Below are 19,447 nucleotides of genomic sequence, written 5' to 3'. Positions count from 1 at the left end.
AAATAAAATAGATTTTTTTTTTTTCTATTGCAGGTACATAAATGCATTTAGTACTTGTCACATGTTACAGTGCTGTTCATTGATTCTGTTTTCATGGATATATCCTGAACAAACTTGAATTTCTGCCTCCTAAAACAAATTAATGGCAGGAATTAGGTGTTTTTGAAACAAGAAAACAAAACAAAAAATCTGCTTTCTGTATAGTCTTCCTATATCAAAGAAAATAAAATCACTTTCTATGGGACTGATCTAATTTTGCAAGTCTATTAAAGCACACTACAGCTTTATTTTAATTTAAAAACTATGCCCCACCCTTGATGTTTACTCACCTATAACTGGACTGCTGTCCAGAATGTAAAATACAGCCAGAAAATAATTAATCTTTAATTAGAAATGAAACGAGTTAGAGCACGTGATAGTTTATTACTGAAACTAACTAAAAAATAAATATCCTTACAACTTTATGAAGCGTGTTATCATCTCTGAGATAATATTGGTTGCTCTATATTAGCTTGTAAAAGAAAAGGCATTCATTAAAAATATGTATGGAGAAAATGTGAGGAAAAACAGCGTTCCAAAATTTCAAGAAACTTCAAGCTAGTTCTACTCATAAACAGTAGTGCATTGCTGTGTCTCAGTGACAAAAACAGGGCTTGGATTAATAAACAGATACAAAAGTGGAAGTGTGCAGCCTTGGTTTTGATTTTAACTATCAAAGTAGTGACCATAATTCTGGGACCACTGCTTAGAAAACATTAGTATTCACAAATTGCAGAAAATCTTCTCTTGAAAATCATGCTGTAAGATATCTCAGGATAGATAAATTGTAAATATTTTTTTTTTTAATTTGAATTATTTTATTCCATCTGTCGAAGACACCCATTTTAATGCCATATATCTTGGAGTCCACCCATGCAGGGCATGTTGTTCTGTGCAGAATCTCATTGGTTTCAGTGGGATCTTATTGGTGAAAATAATTATGTGCATCCCACATTTTTAGCATTTGTGTTTGTTTGCTTGTTTTTAAAAAAATGATGGTGTAGGTTAAGTCACTTTGCATTTCCTGTGGGCTGTCATATTCTTGAATTTGTTTGGTTTTATGACAAATAGAATTGGATTTCAGGTAAAAAATACTGTCTCTGAAAATGAATGGCTGAATGTGCTATCTGCCTACAATCATCTTCATTTTTCTTACTTTTTTTTTTTTTTGCTAACAGATTTTTTTTTTCTGGCATATTAAAAACAGCGCACGCCATTAGGATAAAATTAAAGATGGAAACTTGAGTATGTTTCGTGTCTGAACTGGTGAAGATTGGTTATGTATGAAATTATTTTTTTTACACATTTGGCTTCATGGAATTAGTCTGATTCTCTTGGAGGTGTAGTGACTCACAGCTGTTGCATGTTTGAGGGATTCAGTTTGCTGAATGAGATGTGTAAGAAATAGAAGGGTCTAGGGGAAAAATCTACTCACACACAAAGCAAACTGATTTTTATATTTGAGAATCTCAAGCAAAGTCTAAGCAAACTGAGGGAAATATTTGTAGCAATCATATAAGGATTTCAGACATATAAGGTATAAATGAATTAGTAACTCTTAATCATCTTCTCTCTAGTGTACTTTTGCTGTAGTTTAGTCTCAAAGGTATCTGAGACATGAAGTAGTTCACTTACACTTGACTGTATGTTAAAAAAGGTGTTCAAAGAGAGTCAGAAGAAAATTTTATAAGTGCCACAGTCACTTATGATGTAAAAGAAGTTTGAACTAATGCTAGAAGACAATAATCAATTGTATCTACATAGTTGCAGGAGGATCTGTTTCAGCCTTGTCGTTGTGTGTCCATTTTCCCCAGGTGGGTTAGAAATGGAGGAGTTTTGCAGTTTTGATAGGTTATGGGGAAGAGGGTAAATAACTGATACTGCAACATGACTTTAGGAGCATACAACCGTCTGTTTTATAAATTGCATTAAATAAGACTATTTTCTATATATTCAAAGTGATTTCTGTTGTGAAGAATAACAAATCTTGAAAATGTGCTTATGGTTAGTAGCCTTCCAGGTAAAGACATTCTATAAATGCACCATTCTAGGAAATGAGAACTTACACAATAAAATGCCTTAATTAATTACTGTCTTTAAAATAGATATGCTGTCTATCTAGATAAAAACAAGTGCTGCATGTAAACTTCTGTGGCAATGCCATAAATATTCATGATGGTCCTACCAGCTGAGTTACAGTAAAATACAGAAATCATCTCCTTTTGTTACGTGAAAGCTTTTGTCTCATAGATATTGTTCTCCTGCATTTCTGTAAAATCAAGATTCTGTCCTGTTTAAATTTTCTTGATAATTTATGTAACAAGTCAGACCATACAAAGCTTCCTTCCTAAAAGAAACTTTCTTACCAGGTAAGAGTAAACTGAAAAAGACCTCTGTTCAGCATCTGCTGCTCCTTTCTGAACATGAGCCATGGCAACTGGGTCATCTGCCTGTCCTGCCAAGCTTGCAGCCACACATACACAAGTACATAGCATTCAAAAAATAATTGCTATCATGCGTCATTTTTTTCACATCTTGAAATTTTTCACATAATTTTCTCTCTAGCGTTTGTTGCCTACTTACTTTTCATATAACTAGCTTCAAATCTCTATCTGAAATATTGATTTTTCTTAGGGATTTTTTTCTTATACATCTTTCTGCATTGTTTTGCATGGAATAACTGACAAGAAGGAGGACTGTGCAGAAGAGGCATTATGTCCTTTCTTTGCCCATATGCTCAGGAGGGATTCCCTTGGCAACAGCTTAGCAGTAAGCAATGTCGATTTGAGAAATATTAAGCTGTATTGTTTGCCTGAACTCTGCTGGAAAACTGCATGTGCTCAGCATCTCTGTAAATGAATCCATAAATATGAGTCAGTAGCTTGGGGCAAACTGGTAGCAAAGTAGCATTTTTCTTATATATAAATTGTCAGATATGAATAAAAATATCTTTGTTAAAATGTATTCCATGAGAATGGGGAAAAAATTATCAATATAGTGTAAATAGCTTGTGCATAGCTCTACAATTCTATAATCCTGAATCTTGATGCCCAATACCCATTTTTTCAACAGCTCATGTCAGCAAGAGTATGTCAGCAATGACTCCTGTAAACAATCCTCTTGGGTCTTTAATAGAAATCTTTATTGTAAGAATCTGCCTCAGGATATCTCAGAATTTCCTGGATTTTCAGGTGAAGTGAGAAGCCATGCCTTCCACCCATCTCAAGTAATTTACCAAATTGTTGTACTACTTGGTTGTCACTCCTTATGTAAGTGGCTTTTCATTGAGAAACTAGATACACAGAATGTGTTGACTAGGATCTTGGTAATGGGGCTAGGTGAGAAATAAAATCTAACGAGCAGCATTGTCCCTCAAGAAAATATGGCTGGGTCTAGTATTTGCTATGCATAAAATGTAATCTGAGTAGAACCTCATGAAATGTGCTTTCAGGAGAAGGAGAGCTGCACTAGCAGAAAGATGGTCTAAGTAAACTACTTTTCCACTCCAGATTTTTTCCATTATATTATACTTCACATCTACAAATTTCACTCATTAGGAACTATTTCTATCATGTAAGTGATGAAAAGAATGTTTCCCTTAATAAGCATGTCCTGAATTTTGTTGTAAACTTTGCAATTTGGACACTGACAGCCCACCACAGTTAGGGCTCTTTAAGCAGGAGGCATTTCCCGAAAATGCTTTCCAATTCCCTCACCTCTTCAGAGTTTTTCACTTACCTGTTTTTTTTTTTTTTTTTTTTTTTTTTTTTCCATGAATATGTAATTTATCTCTGTAATATGTGTAACATGTAAAGTGTGTTTGGCCAAGGCATTTGTATTCATATCAAAGTAGGCAGCATTACTTTAACAGTGCTACTTTAAAAGCATTGATAATCTGCATCTAGGTCCTAAAAAATAGAGATTCTGATATTTATAAACATAATTTTCAGAATTGCTTTCAAATCACCATGTTTATGACATTAAATATGTTTTTCTTTTTTTTTTTTTTAATGTTTCATTATTAATATCGAAGTTAGAGCTTTCAGGCTGTGACTACAAATGTCTTTTTCAGCCTTAACACTGTCAGCATTCTGACAGTGGGCACTAAGTAATTGCCATCCTTGCAGCTGGGTTTTGCATAGCAAATTCATGGGAATTTAGGTGACTTGGGTGGCCTTTCTTCTGTACCATTTTTTTGTCACCTTGCACAATTTTAACTGGCAACATAATCTGGAGAATTTTGTGTATAAAAAGATAGATTTGCTTTTTCTTGAACTCTCCCTAGTTCTTGAACTCCCTGGTATTTTGAAATTGGGTTTCTTTCTTGTCCTTGATTTATTTAAGAAATTTGTAATTAATTGGCTCTACTTCTCTAAGTTTATTATCATACAACATTCCTTAAATGTTATGGAAATGTTGTGATCACAGAGTAAAAGCTGGTGAGTGGTAGGACTATTACAGAAATTTTGTTTTGGACCATTTGCAGATTTAGCACACAGAAACTGTCACAGTCTTGCTTAATGTCACTAGCATTTACTGAAGGGTGCAGTACGTTTACTGATAAATGACCCATTTGTCCACCTAAAAGAAAATTATCTTTTTTTTCCTATGACTAAGAGAAACTCAACAGCAGTCACAAATACCAAAAATTAATTTTTTAGAGCAGATCTTAAAATGGCATAAATAGCCCTAGAAATACTGATGTTAAAAAACAGTTGTTTTCATTATCTCTGTTCCATAGTTACGCTCAGTGCTTATTGTCCTGTAATTCTCCATCTGACGCAGATACTCACATATGGAGAACTTCTGTTTGCCCACAGGGCACTTTGAAACCCTTGGAGTTTACATTACTTTCTGTTTTCTTTGCACTTTAAATACTGACTAGGCATGACTAGGCGCTGACTCTGAAATGAGAGTTTTGATTCAGAGAGGCTACAAATTTAATCTGGCTTCAGTGAAGAAAATGAAGTTCACAGAATGTTACACCCACCATCTAGGGGTGAATCAAGCTGTAACACTGCTGGCACTGGGACAGTTACGTAAGGGGTTTTAAGTTTGCGTATGTGGTGGTGGATGTGTAGGTGGCATTATCTGTGGTCTTCAGAAGTGTGGATATCTTCCATAGGATTCAGCTGAAGCTTTTTTTCCCTGCTCTGTATAGATTGAGACCCCTTTTAGAAACAACGTTAAATTCCCAGCTTTAACTTTCAGTTGGAAGCTCTGTGTTTTGAGGTTTTTGTTGGTTTTGTTTCTGTCAGTATGTTTGTTTAATACAATGAATAGGCAGTCCAGCTTATTGCTTCTAGAATAAAAGTTGCAATTATCACTGTGATATATAGAAGTTTGTGTCAATTTTCAAGTACAGTTGAACAGTTGAGCAGGAAACAGAGGTAATTAACCTGAAAATATGCTATTTTGTATGTAACAATTTAAAAAATTTGGAGGGGAGAGAAGTCTATACGCCCTCTCCAATTTCTGGTTTTCACTTTCAACTCTAATTGTCTGGGTTTTGTGAACGTCTGAACAGAGTTTTCAAGAGCAAGTAGTCTTGCTTCACAGATAACACTGTTTTTCTTAATTCCAGTTTGTGGTTCAAATTCCCATTTATAGGTAGGTCACTCCAAAAGCAATGCTTCCTGTTTATTTCCATGGAAACTACAACAGGTACAAAGAACACAAAAACACTACTGGATAAAGCAAAATGCCAGCTATAAAACGTTATTTTTGTATATAATTACCACCGTTAGCTATACATTTTCTCCATCAATGAGCAGCAGCCTGAGTGCTGTGCTTGTAAAAATCTGTGCAGACCTCCAGAATGCAGCTTGTCTTTCACAGCGCTGTTGCTGCTGCTGAAACATACCACCCACTGCCTCACTGTGCTCACACTTACTGTTTGGTATCCAGAAACGTTCAGTAAGCATCAATGAATGTCAGTAGGTGCCATTTTTTTTCCCAAATGGTGGAATTCAATCCCATACCTTTGCTTCATATACACTTCCATGTGAGATGCCACTTGTCAGAGTGCCCCTCTGCTGCCATCTGTCACGTGGCAACAAAATGTAATTAAATATTGGCGGGTTGGCTCTACTTCTACAGCCATACCACCAACATCTGCATCTGATGTTCTGGGTCAACAAAATAAAATAGGAGGCACTGCTTTGGAGCAGCCCTTTGGGATCTTTGGCCATCTTCCAGTATGAAATGTTACATATTCACACTGCATTTTAAATTGCTGGAAAATCTGTTTTCTTATGCTAATCAGTAACTTGTAAAGCATATAGCATTTAATATATAGATCACTTCAGTGGAGGCAATTCTGTTGATTGCAAAATCCATCAGAGTACACTGGCACAAAAAAAAGATTGTATGTGGCAGTCCATATTTAGTAAATTGAGGTTATTAATCAGACCCTGTTCCCAGTGTATCATTCATCCATATGTTAAGCATTTTTCAACACCCTGTGAGGGAACAGCAAGCACAGGCAGCTCTGCAGTAGAAGATATATGAGGTTTAAGGGTGGCAACAGTACAGCAGAGGCTAATCTCTCACCAATAAAGTATTGAGTGACCGTGAAAGTCCTGGCTTAAGCTAGGAAGTCAGGACAGCATTGGTAGTATATAGGCCTGTTTACAGGCATACCTTGTACAAATCAAGCAGGGGCAATGGAATGTAGCTGTGCTTGAACACAGCTATGGGTCGGAAGAGATCCTGGAATGGGTTGCTTAGAGCACTTACAGCTCCATGGTGAACTGAGGGTCGAGAGCAGGGTCCTTGGGGGTCACTTTTAGTAAATGTCTTTTTTATTTATTGCATGTGCTACAAATTAATGGACCTTCCCCTGTGCAGGTTTAGAGTAGCGCAGGCTCAAAAACAGATTCTGCTTCAGAATAAACAGAAAGAACAGTTGCAGCCCTATATTTTTGTTTTTTGGACAGTCAATTAATAGTACTCATCTTCAAAAAATTTTGGCTGAGTTCAGAAACAATCCCCCTTCTTTGAAGTCTTTCAAACTTTCTTTATTCTCTCAGCATACTTGCTTTTATTTAAGCATAAGGATTCCTGGCTGGGAAATGCCTGCAGTTCTAATGTGGAGCAGTAGGATCACAAGAAGATATGTAAGAACAAAAAGAATATTTTGACAACTTGCTTCCTTCAGGCATAAAAGCAATCTGCAGAATTTTACAGATTCTGTCAAACTGCCAATACACTACAGTTACTAAGGACCATCTGATAATGATGCAGTCTGGTAAGTCAACCTAAGATGCAGTTCCAAAAATCTCCCATTAGCAGATCATAAATGAACACTGATGAGCTGGAAATGTCTTCTCTATTATTGTAATTTCCATTCTACAAATGCAGATGTTCATGTTTTGGGGAAAAGAATGGGAAACACAACACTGGGTATGTTGTAATTAACTGCATCATCTTTTTGTGCTGGAAAAGCATATGTGAAAATAGAGCAACTTATAGTTTGAGAACCTTACTGCAGATTGTGGTTCCAAATGAAGCTGTAAAAACACCAGAATCTTTTTCAAATGATGAACATAGAAAAGCAGATACTGTCATACTCTAAAATGCCAAGGGATCATGACTGTCTTTTGGTAGAGGACCAGGAGACGCATTGCTCGATGTGAAGCTACATTTTTTGGTGCAGAAAAGGAGTGGTACCAGAAAAAGACAGCAGCATCCATATTTCAGGTCTCATTGCTCTGAACTTCAAAGGCATAAAACATTGTTTCTCTGTATTTTCAAAGTCTGTCTGAAAATGAGAGATTTTCACATTTTTTCTGCATTCCAATAGATTAGTGAATTTTGTTATGGACAAACCAAGGTTTTGTATTGGCAAGACTGTGAACTAATGAACTCAAATTCCTGAGCTGCTGCCCACTTCTCTTCTGTCTACAGTAGCTCTTAAAAAGATCCTCAAACATGCACTTTTATAAGGATGAATTGTTAGCACACCGCAATGATGGTATATTGAGTCACGGAGTAGGAATGTTCTTGAGGACTATTTTGTTCTGCATTAGTGATTTCCCAGGTAACTAAATCCTTATTAGGAATATTCCAAACCATCAATATTATAACTTTTATATTCCCAAAAGGGAGGTGATCTGGATAGTAGAGAAATTCTTTTTCTGGAGAAAAATGTCTAGGGGATGAACATGACTTGGCTAACTATGTACATGACGAGAAACAAGTGTTCTTATAAGGACTCTTTGCCAAGGTGTTGAAGCAAAAAGGATAATTAAGAGAACTGCAGGAAATATTCTGTGGTATGCTCACATAGTGAAGACAAGGATTTTCTCAGGCACAGTATTATATTAAGAATCCAGAAAGCTAATTCTTCTGTCCACATCTGCTCCTGGTGACCTAGTGGTTGTCTTGCCAGCTCTGAGTACTCTGTGATCTGAAGATGCCTCTTCTATTGAAGCCTCCTCTGGCAGAAAGGTGGACAGTTGGCTGCCTGTACAGCAGTGACTTTTGTTGAAAGTAGGAGGAGATGCCAATCCCAAAATTTATCCACAAGGGGATTCAAGGAAGTGCTAAGCTAATTAAAGGTGCCTATAATGGGGAACATGAAAATATGACTTAGAAGAAGATAAGCAAGTGCAGAGAGCAGAGAGTAGAGAGTTTGTTTTGTTTCTGTTAAAATGGTTGGAATGGACAACTTCTGGAATTCTTAGAACTGTCTACACATTTCTATTAAATATACACTGTATGTATACATTTTATTGATGATATTTTCAGGGATTTTAAGAATGTTTTTTCACGTTCAGAAAAATAACCTATTTTGAAGGAAAAGGGGGAAAAATGTTTCACTATCAGAGGAGTTAAATATTAAAGACCATCTTTGTCCTTTTTATTTTTCTAGCGCTGTGAATACATCCTCACTACAAAGGGTCCAGAATTCATTTAATCTTTTTGTGACATTTCATTATGTGTTCCAATGCAATAGTGTAATTGTATAGTACTATTAAAACGTATGGAAACAGAGGCTATAGAAATTCTTTGCTTGCTGTACTGGATGTGTGATTAGTGTATTTGCATCCGTACGTATTGAAGACAAAGAAATTGCACTGGAACCAGAGAGAATGCAGGAGTATAACAAACAGAGGAAGTGGACATTGCTTCTTAAAGGAATTAAAAAAGTGTGAAAGAAAATAGGCTAGGCAATGTATATTAAATGAGGAAAAAATAGACAAAAAACTGTATCAAACAACTTCATCTTATGTCAAGTAACACTTGTAGCTGCTGCTGGAGTTATGAGAAGTGCTTGTCATCAATTGCACCAAAATAACATCCATCAGTGGGGGTTTCCATGCATTTGCAAGTGATTTGTTTGACATAAATATATTTCCTTCAGAGTTGTAAAATTTATATGTAATTGGTGACCTGGTGTAGGGAACCTGCTTTGGCAGGGGGGTTGGACTCGATGATCTCTGGAGGTCCCTTCCAACCCCTACAATTCTGTGACTCTGTGACTCTGTGATTACCTTAAAAATCAAAGCTAAATACAAAACAAACAGTTCCTTCTTCCTAGAGATTGCAGGAATGATGTTCCTATATGCAGTTATTTCTCTTTGTGACCTGTAGTGGAGAAGCTAGTAGGAGTAATTGCCTATTCCTAGCAGAACCATTGGCTCATTTTGCTGATCACAGAGACCACTGTTAAGGTTTTCTTACCTGCACTGATCAAAAGATTCTCCCATGTTGTATGTGAGAATGTGCTCAGAAGTAGTGATGTGGGTAGACACCGCTGCCAGACCTTAGCAGAAGGAATTGTAGTTCCCTCCTTATCTTTCTGTTGGGGCATCCTGTGTAATGCTTTTGGGGTGATGGGAAGTAAATAAATCTGTTGGAAATATGCTTCATTTGTAAAGAATATAGAGACTGAAGAAGTAAGAATCAAGCTTTTATTCAAATAGAAACAACTGTGCTGTCTGTGTAGCCTTAACTTTCATTTTCATGTTTTCAGTATTTAGTTCCATTTTACTATTCTGTTCAGTCAGGATGAAGTGGAGGCAGAAAAGATCTGCTGAATGATTTTGGTTTTAGAAAAGAATGAAAGATTTTGTATCTAATACAAGCTTCTCCTTTTTCATTTTTTGATCTAATCTTGTTTTAAATGGAAGTCATTGCAGACTGTCCTGTATGATACTTGAATTTTTTTTTTTAATCAATTTTTAATTAAAAGTTTATGTACACAATTTTTTATATTTCCTGAGGAATGCACACACAGTTAAAGATGTTTTTGCCATTTTGTCTTTAATTTGCCATGAAATAAATTCACTGCAAGTATCTCGTGCATTTTGTATGTGACATCTATTACATAAAGCAGATTTTATAATTATTTAATGAACCTTTGTATCTGACCTGTAATTTCAGTTACATTACTTGTAGCGTTGATCCCGCATCTAAAGCTTTTCAGAACTGAAGAATTCAAAACGAAAAAGAGGGCGAGCAATAAAGTATAGATGAAGGCTCTAGATTTCTGGTCTGCTGTGTTTGTGAGACAGTAGCAAATCCTGTATGATTTTTATTCTGTTTCAGCGGTTTACCTCTGCAAGCGGACAATGCAAAATAAAGCAAGGCTAGAGCTAGCAGACTATGAAGCTGTAAGTACCTGAGGAAAAGTAAATTTCTTTGCTGTTCTTAATTAGCATGTAAAATAATGATAAGTGTGAGAACTGTGGGCATTCTGTAGTTATACAAATTTTGCCAGCATGTGGGTTTGACATTGCTCAGGAGTAATAAAAGGTGTTTGAGAGGCAGTAGCAAAGGCTGGCTGGGCAAGAGTTGACATTTTGGCTTGTCTCTAATACTGGATCATCATGCAAGGATCAGAAACAGCTGCTTGCAAATCCCACATACACCTCGTGTTTGAAAGAAATTGTACTCTACATAGTGTAAAGACTTGAATGAAAAGTCTCTGACAATGATTTGAGAAGCGTTTAGTAGCTATAGAGATATGAATCTCATTCTTAAAAGTGTTGCTGGCACTTGAGCTTACATCTCATCAGTTATACTATGGGCAAAGACTGCTAGAGTAGAAGCACTTCCCACTATAAATGTCATGCTCTGCCCCAGGCAAGAAAGCAAGGTAATTGGGGCTAGGAAGAGCAGTAGGAGGAAGGAGTTTGATTAGGTGAGGAGGAAGGCACTGACCAAGGAGATAGGTTGGATTCCATCCCTATTCCCCCTAAAGTTCCTGAATTTTTCATGAATGTGTCAACATAAGATTCATGCACAGTTCTGTCTCTGCACTGAAAGCTGTCCAGCTGTGTTACTATGACATGATAGTAGGATAGTCAGCCAGACCTCTCAACATGCCAAATACTCCAGCCTCAGCGTCATGCTGACAGACTTCATTGCCTCTTCTGGCACAAACTTGCTTTTCAGTGTACTGCGCTGTGAGGTATGTATGATTTTATATTTGCATAGAAAAATTACCTCCAGTATACTATTCATAAGAGCCTTTATTGGTATTTACAAGATTTCCAATCTCTGTAATCTTTATTTTTGATAAGAATTTAGTTGAGAGACTTTTGCAATACATAGAAATACAATTAACACAACACTTTTTGTTAGGAAGTTTAAAGATGTTTTTTCACTTAATCTCAATAAAAACAATGTGCAATGGCAACTGGGATCTTTCTTGATGAATTTAAGTACATAATTCTTCTCCACGTTATCGTAATGCATGCTGCTGCCTCTCAAGCTTGAGAGAGATAGAAAAGCTCTGTCACAGACCATGAACCTGTTCCAGTGCCACCAAAATAATTTTCTCAAGGTTTGGAAAATCTTCTTCCTGTTATTAGTAGTAGAATATAGCATATATATACATTCCTCATGCAGTACTGAATAACTTTAGTCTGTATTTCTTTTGAAATGAGAATAGCTGTGGATAGCTTCAGAGACTCCTACATTACAAAAATATTCCTACTTTCTCATTATTGTATTTTAAATACATTTGTATGTAGCCAACATTATCAAACACAAGTCACTCATACAGGCAACTGATGGAATTTGTCATGTAGATCATTCAATATGGAAATTTCTTCTGTTACCTTTCATGAGAAGGTATAAAACAAGAATGTGGTTTTGCATTATTACAGGATTACCCAGTCCAACACCCAGCACATGGAAATCTTTCAAAAATCCCATGTTCTTTTAGAGGATTTCATCCACTCTTATCATCAAATTTTCAAAGCAAAAATAGTGAGGACATTAAAAAGTAGATTGATGTAATGTTCTATCCTCTTTGGATTTGTGCAAACACTTTAAATCATAGGGTGCATTTACACTGGTACACACTATGGCTTGCATTACGTCTTTGTGGGGGGGAGGCATGGGAGGAGGAAAAGGTAAGTCAAAAACTATTAAACAGTAAATTGCTACCTAACTTGTCAAAACTGTGATCTGTTTTCAGGAGAGCTTGGCCAGGCTACAGCGAGCATTTGCTCGGAAGTGGGAGTTTATTTTTATGCAAGCTGAAGCACAAGCAAAGTAAGTTCCTTTCAAGATGAGTTTTGTGTGTGCATGTGTGTGCTTTTAAAGGGAATAGGGGATAAATAAGATATTGGAAACCTCTTATGTTTCAAATCACTAACACAGTTTCTTTTAATTATCTCACAATAATGACAGAGTTGACAAGAAGAGAGACAAGATAGAAAGGAAAATTCTTGACAGCCAGGAGCGAGCATTTTGGGATGTGCACCGGCCAGTGGTGAGTGCTGGTGGAGTTGTGCTGCCTGGAAGCAGGACTGATGGTGAACATTAGTCTCTGCAGGGTATTCAGGTAGTCTGGAAACAAGTAAAAGGTTTGTAAAGCATGAGATGGGGTCTGCCTTCCTATTTCCAATATCAACAGTTTCCATCATTCTGCTATTTAAGACTGCTTTTAAGATTACACACAGTTTAGGGTTTTCAGGAAATAGATTTCTTGTGTCTAATTTCTTGAATCAGACAGTAACTTTTTTTCACTATTACAGTCTCAAATGTTTTGCAAGGTATGAGTCACGCCACCAAACTATCATCATATCTAAAACTGCCTTTAAATAAATCAGAATATATTTTAATCTAATTATTTGCTTGCTAAGCCTTCCAATTTCACTGGTCATATTTTCTTCTTCTTTTTTTTTTTTAATGTGCTTAAAGGTTAGCTATTGTTAGCTTTGATATGTGGAAGCTGTAGTCTTAACAAGATGTGTCAGATTTCTCTTTCAAAATCCATCTGAAATTTAAAAAAAAAAAGTCCTACTGCTTCAGAGAGTGAAAAATAGAGGGAAAACACCAAATGTCATAACAATTCTGATTGATCTTTGAGAAGTGAATAATGACACTGGTTTGCATTACTACAGAATTTCATCTGCTTTTCATATGTAGCATTAAGCTACATATACATTTTGATATAATTGCCAGTGAAATAGAATACAGACTGTATCTTCCACTGACATTTTAATAAATAAGGAACTAAAGCTTACTCATTTTTATTCCTAGTTGTTAGATGACTTAAACTGTAACAACAGCTGGTGCTATGTTGTCAGTAATTGTTTTGAGGAAGTAAGGTCAGCTTGATGAAGCCTGTAGAAGAGCTGGATGTGGTGAAAAAGTTTCAGAGAAAAAATAATGAACTTCAACAGGGTCAACTTGCACTTGTGTAGAGTGGTATTGGAAGAGCAGTAGAAGAAATGGATTTTTAGGTAGGATTTAAAACGTCAAGTAGGGAAAATCATTTGCGGTGAAAAATTCAGTCTGCAGACATTAGATACAAAAACATTATTGTCTAGTCACTGGCATTAAACAACAAAGGAGGGCATTAAAACAATCTGCCACCTGATCGTCATGGAAGCTGTCAATAGAAGAGACACAGAATGTTTCTACGCGTATAAGAAGTTTAAAAGCATACAGCATTTACCTTAGCTGCAGAAATGGATTTAAGGGATTTGAATCTGGGAATGAGATGCTGTTTCCATGTTTGGAAGAGAAGTAGTTGAAGGTTTGAGTTAAGGTATGGGCAGACAATAACGAGAGATTTAAAGGCATCAGAGCAAGAGGAAATTGAATCTGATTGAGAGCTTTGACTGAACTGTGGATAAATCTGCCTACTCTTGTTGAGATTTTTAACCTGGCTGTAGATAGACCTAGGAAATATCAAAGGTAAAAGATTGGCTTACTGTCAGCAATCTAGGCTCCTGACTTTGAGAGATGATATAAATAGAGATATAAATAGAAGAATGGAGAAGAAATCATTGGCACTTGGGCTAAACCTAGCAACATATTCTTTCTTTCTTTTTTTTCTTTTTTCTTTTTTTTTTTTAATTGTGTGTGTGTGTGTATGTACTGGCAGAGTAAATATATCTTAAGAGCTTTCCTTTTCTTTACATCTTCCCTGAAAGAGCATTTCCCTAATTTTGAGATTTCTATAAATAGCAGACTATGGAACTGATTGAATGAAAATTGATTAGGAGAATTAGGGTTTCAGTCAAAAAGCAGTAACAAAACAGCTAATGCAGGGAAGACGGTTCTTCTAAGATGAAAAGAAATTGAGCTGTTCTTCTTCGAAAAGTAATGTTAAATGTCTGGATTGAAGCCTTTGTAAAAGAACTCATAGCTTTCCTCAATCTAGGCAAACTCTGTTAAGATCGAAAGTGACTGTAAGACCAATATACTGATGATATAACATTTGTAAATACTTCTGATTTCAGGATTTAGGGGTTTCATGGCATTGTTGTCTGGTAGAAAAGTAAGGAAAAAGCAACCTTGTCATTTCTTTAAGACCTTGTCACACATTCCACACCTTCATCTTTTTTTCCCTGTTAAATTCTTTACTGGATTCTGTTTCCATTGATCTCATTTTAAATGTTTATATTTTAAAATTGTAATTTATGTGGTCTGAACATGATCCTCAGTATCTGTGCCAAAAGGTAATACTACCAGGTGTTCAGGGTCATGCAGTGGATAACTGTGGTTATTTGTTCTGGGCTTTCCTTTCTTTTTCTTTTTGTCATTTATATTCTGCTTTTAATGACTTTTCCATCCTGTTCTTCAAGATCAGCCTCAAAGACTTAGCAAAGGACTGCATTTAACTTGGCCAAGGTGGAACAGTCCTTTTTTTCACACTTCATGTGCTACAGACCTTGAGATTTTCTGGGTCAGTTACTTGTTCAGCCACAGAACACTTCTCTCTGCTTTACCTTTTAAACGTCTATAGGAAAGAAACATAAATTATGCCATCCAACTTATCTGGTGATGTATCATGTCTCCTTTTGCACCTGTTTCACTGTGTACCTTTGCAAGGGAGTTACCCATCCAACAGTCAGGGAATACGGCCAACACAGCTGTTGGCAGCCTCAAATAATCACATTTCTGGTAATAAAATAAATGTATTGTACAATGTGTTATTTTCAGAATTGTGAAATAAAACTGATGAGGTAATGGGAAGATGCAGAAAAATGAGATGATCTGGTTTTTAGTAAGACTCAATTCTGGTAGCAACTGGGATAATAAGCTGAATTATTAAGTGCAGTACAAAACATAGATTTAACAGATTTCCTTATGCATTAGTATTGCAAATACTGTATTTTTCACAAAGATCATATTAACACATTCTTAATTAAAATTCATACTGCTTAAAAAATTTTGAATCTATGCAATTTATGTTATTTATGTACAGTAATATCTGGTTCTGAAAACTAGTCACTACAAACCTAAAACAACCTGTTGTAAATTAAGAACAATCAGAAATTGGATTAGCTTTCAGAAAGAATTAATCATATCAGTTCTGTCCAGTCATGAACTCTTTAGCACTGTTTCTAGTTTACTTTTAAGTGCCTTAAGTCTTTAAAAATTACATCTCAACATCCCTTTTGTATGAATTTTATATATTATGTCTTTTCTGTGACAAAGAAACCACTATAAGAATTATTTTCAAAAGTGAAATGATGAAATCCTATTTTCTTAAAGTGAAAACCCAGTTTTGTACTAAATCTTAAACAAGCAAGGAAATGAGAATGTGAGCATAAATGTCACGATTCAAGATGCTCACATATGGATTAAATTTAAGGCTTAGTTTATTATATTAAATTTCTTGAAAATCTCTATGTATCTCTTCTTCTCCTGTCCCAAGAAAACCCTTTACTTGCAAGGCCACTGAAATTCCTTTTGTGCCTGATATTATTCAGGGAAAAGATCTGAGCTGTAGTTTGAAAGGACAGGTATAAAGTATAAAGAGAAAGCTCATGCAGCTCAGGTGCTTTTTTTTTTTAAGATACTGGAAAAGATACTGAAGTTTTAAGCAACCCTAACTTTGCTGTTGAGTGGTTGAGTGTGACTTCCCACCTCTTACTTTTAAAAACAATTGGTTTTACTGTACTGCACATGCTATTTAAAGCTTGATCAAACTAATTGATCATTTCTTCTGTATCTGATGCTCTTTGAACCTCATTTTTTCTTGTCTAAACAAGAGAACTTGACAACTTTTAGTTATGTTTTTATCCACTGATTGCAATCTTATTCATGCTTTGATTAATTTTAAACTGCAGAACAGGGGGCCTTCTGCCATTTTAATAGTACTCTTCAAATAATATATATTTAATAGTTATCTTCAAATAAATCCTTGACTAAAGCATGTATTGATTTTACTAATTGGTACAAATGGCAAGTTGTCCTTTACAAGAGACTTGTCTATAGCAGGTTTAACTTATGCTTATGCCTGTATTTGCAGTTTATCAAGAATTCATTATTTCTGAATCAGTGTATTTCCAGTGGATGACACAATCAGGATTGTTACTCATTCATTTCACTTTAATAAAGAAATTTGTAACCGTATATCTCTATTATGTAATAACTCAAAATGAAATTAACTAAGGAGGACATATATTGAGCATTTAAATTCTCTGTGCTTCCTGCATAGTTCTCTGTTAAAATCTTCAACAGGAGAGAACACTTAATCCTAACAAAGCTTTTATTAATTATTAGCAGGACGATCCTTTCCTTTGTAGGAACCAATCCAGTAAGGTTTGACATTGGATATACTGAGGCCTGAAATGCCATTTCAATAAATGAATAAGAAAGCATGAAAAGCTGTATTTAGGAAATTAAAAGCCAACAGATTGTACATCATCAGCTGATATAGACAAGTTTTAGCAGCTAAGCTGTGTAATACTAATTTGTTTCCATAATATTACTTGAGTGTAGATCACTATTTTCAAAGACAGTTCCAGCATCTTGTCAGATGTATCATGTTTTAAAAATACATTCAAATTAAGGAATATAAACAAATTTGCGGCTGTTCTATGCAAGTCCACTTCCAAATTGTATTCACTTATTTCAGTGTCAGACTGAATTCGTAATACTGGAATTATTTACCCTATCTGTGTTCCAGAAGGATTGTATTTAGTAGCATAGTACAGGTGTTTTAAGATGAATGATTAAAAGGCTGAAGAAATTGTGGAAAATACTTCAGTAGAACAAGCAGGTTTTAATAATTTTTTCCTGATTACGTGCCAAATTTGCAAGGCATCCAGGAATTAATTTGAAACGTAACTGCTACAGAATTTAACTTGTAAGAAAATCTTGGGATTTTCTTCCTGAACATTAAATATAATTTATCAGTGTTAATTGGAAAGCATCACTGTACTTCCCAGATGAGCTAACTTACAACAGAAAAGAGTCCTTGGGAAGAGCTAGGAAAAATGTGATACACTTTTAGAGAAGTTTAGTCTGGAGTTGTAGAGAGTTGAAAGAACTTGGTAATATCTGTATATAAAGTCATAATCAAGCTAATCTACTTATTGCAATTTCTATAACGTCCCCATGGACTTTAATTTATGGTTACTGGATATTTATTTTTTTTTTGTCAGTTATTTGAGGCTGATTGATGTAATAGTTATAAAGTTAGCTATCAAATAAACATTAGGAAAACAGCTATTTGATTTTCTTTTAAAGGATTAAAAAGAGAGCAACCATCCTTTGACAGGACCTTATAAAAGCTGTTCCTCTAAATACTTTTAAAAGAGCTGACCAATTGTACTTAGCACACTGGGAGAGTTTCTATAAGACTTTCCATTGTACCATCAAAGTCATTAATAGCTGTGCTCCTGCACAGCAAAGTCATCTTACCCATTGACCCTGAAGTGCATAATGTAGAGTAAAATGAGATAAAGCAAAAATATTAAAAAAATCTCAGCCCTTCCTTATAAGTCTTCACAAGTTCCACATACTCCAGTAACTTGCATCTCTGGGAAATGAAAAATTGCTGCATTGCAGAAGAATGTCTATACCTATACAATAGCCTGTGTTTTTCTCTGTGAGAAACACTCCTAGCCATTACTGACAACTTGCTCAATAAAGGATTTTAATGTCTCCTTTGGTGCTAGATGTTGTCTGAGAAAAATAAACTTTCCCACATACCCAGGGTCAAACTGGGGATTCCTCTGGCTATCCTCATTTATTTTTTTCCAGCTGAGCACCACTGGCATTTTTTTCTTTGCCATGCTTCTTTCATCCTCTTATTCTTGTTTGAATTTCAACTATGCACAGTCCAGCTATCTCCACAAGTAAATTGGAATATTAAAACAACAGATAAAATTTAACTCTGATATTCTTCAAAGTATTTATTACACAGAATCACACAGAATCACAGAATTATTATCTAATTATCTTCATTTCCCTCATTTAGAAGTGAGAAATATTAATAGTGACTGCTGAGGTTTAGAAGACTGCTTTCCTAAGAAAGTAACAGAAATCATGACAGAAATAATAGATAGTTGCAGAAAGCAACACTGACATTTGAGACTTTGGATATTTCAAATTTTAAGCTTCCTATATTTGTGATAATCTGCTGTTAAAAACAGTTCATAAGTTTTCAACCTCTGTATTGTCTTTACATTTGTGCATTTGACTTGCTCTAACTTCTATCTTTTTTTACTCTTTTTTTCCAACTGAGATACTTCATGTTAAATTGCATAAATCTGAAGCATTAAATTTGTTATTTTTTATTACATTTAACCAGTTAGTCCCCTGCTTGCAAAACAAATGTAAAAATCTATTTCAAAATGAATTGACATTGGAACCCAGGGAAATTTTACATTTACTGCTTTAATGTATGCTGAATTTATGGGCATGCATATTGAAAGGATGCAATTATTTTAAGTATCACCTATGCTTTTCTAGGTGAAGAGTCTGTGAGATTTAGTTTTCCTTGTCAACACTTAGTTTTTATGAGTTGAGAACACACACTGCTGGCTGTTAGAGAGCAGAGGAAGCAACTACCAGTCTTGTCTTTCCATTCTGCTGTTGAGGAAATCAGAGGACAGGATGATCAATTTCACACTGCCATGAACTTTTCACTGGAGCGTTCCACAGTGTGGATTATTTTTATTTCATTCCCTGCTCTTTGTAA

The 19,447-nt window shown here is 35.4% G+C and overlaps 1 protein-coding gene across 1 annotated transcript in view; it reads left to right on the top strand.

The window, feature by feature from the left end:
• Positions 1-19,447, top strand: part of RGS7 (regulator of G protein signaling 7) — a 116,421-nt gene that overhangs the window by 66,366 nt on the left and 30,608 nt on the right. Inside the window, exons 5-7 of the mRNA XM_042881893.1 lie at positions 10,594-10,658; positions 12,473-12,549; positions 12,688-12,769. Of these exons, the coding sequence (XP_042737827.1) occupies positions 10,594-10,658; positions 12,473-12,549; positions 12,688-12,769 (224 nt within the window). The remainder of the gene's footprint in view (positions 1-10,593; positions 10,659-12,472; positions 12,550-12,687; positions 12,770-19,447) is intronic.

The sequence above is a fragment of the Lagopus leucura genome, unplaced genomic scaffold, assembly GCF_019238085.1.
Source record: "Lagopus leucura isolate 7727_CA_CO unplaced genomic scaffold, USGS_WTPT01 Super-Scaffold_73, whole genome shotgun sequence".
Lineage (NCBI taxonomy): Eukaryota > Metazoa > Chordata > Aves > Galliformes > Phasianidae > Lagopus > Lagopus leucura.
Note: the sequence above shows the minus strand (reverse complement) of the source record. Positions and strands in the feature narration are given on the sequence as shown.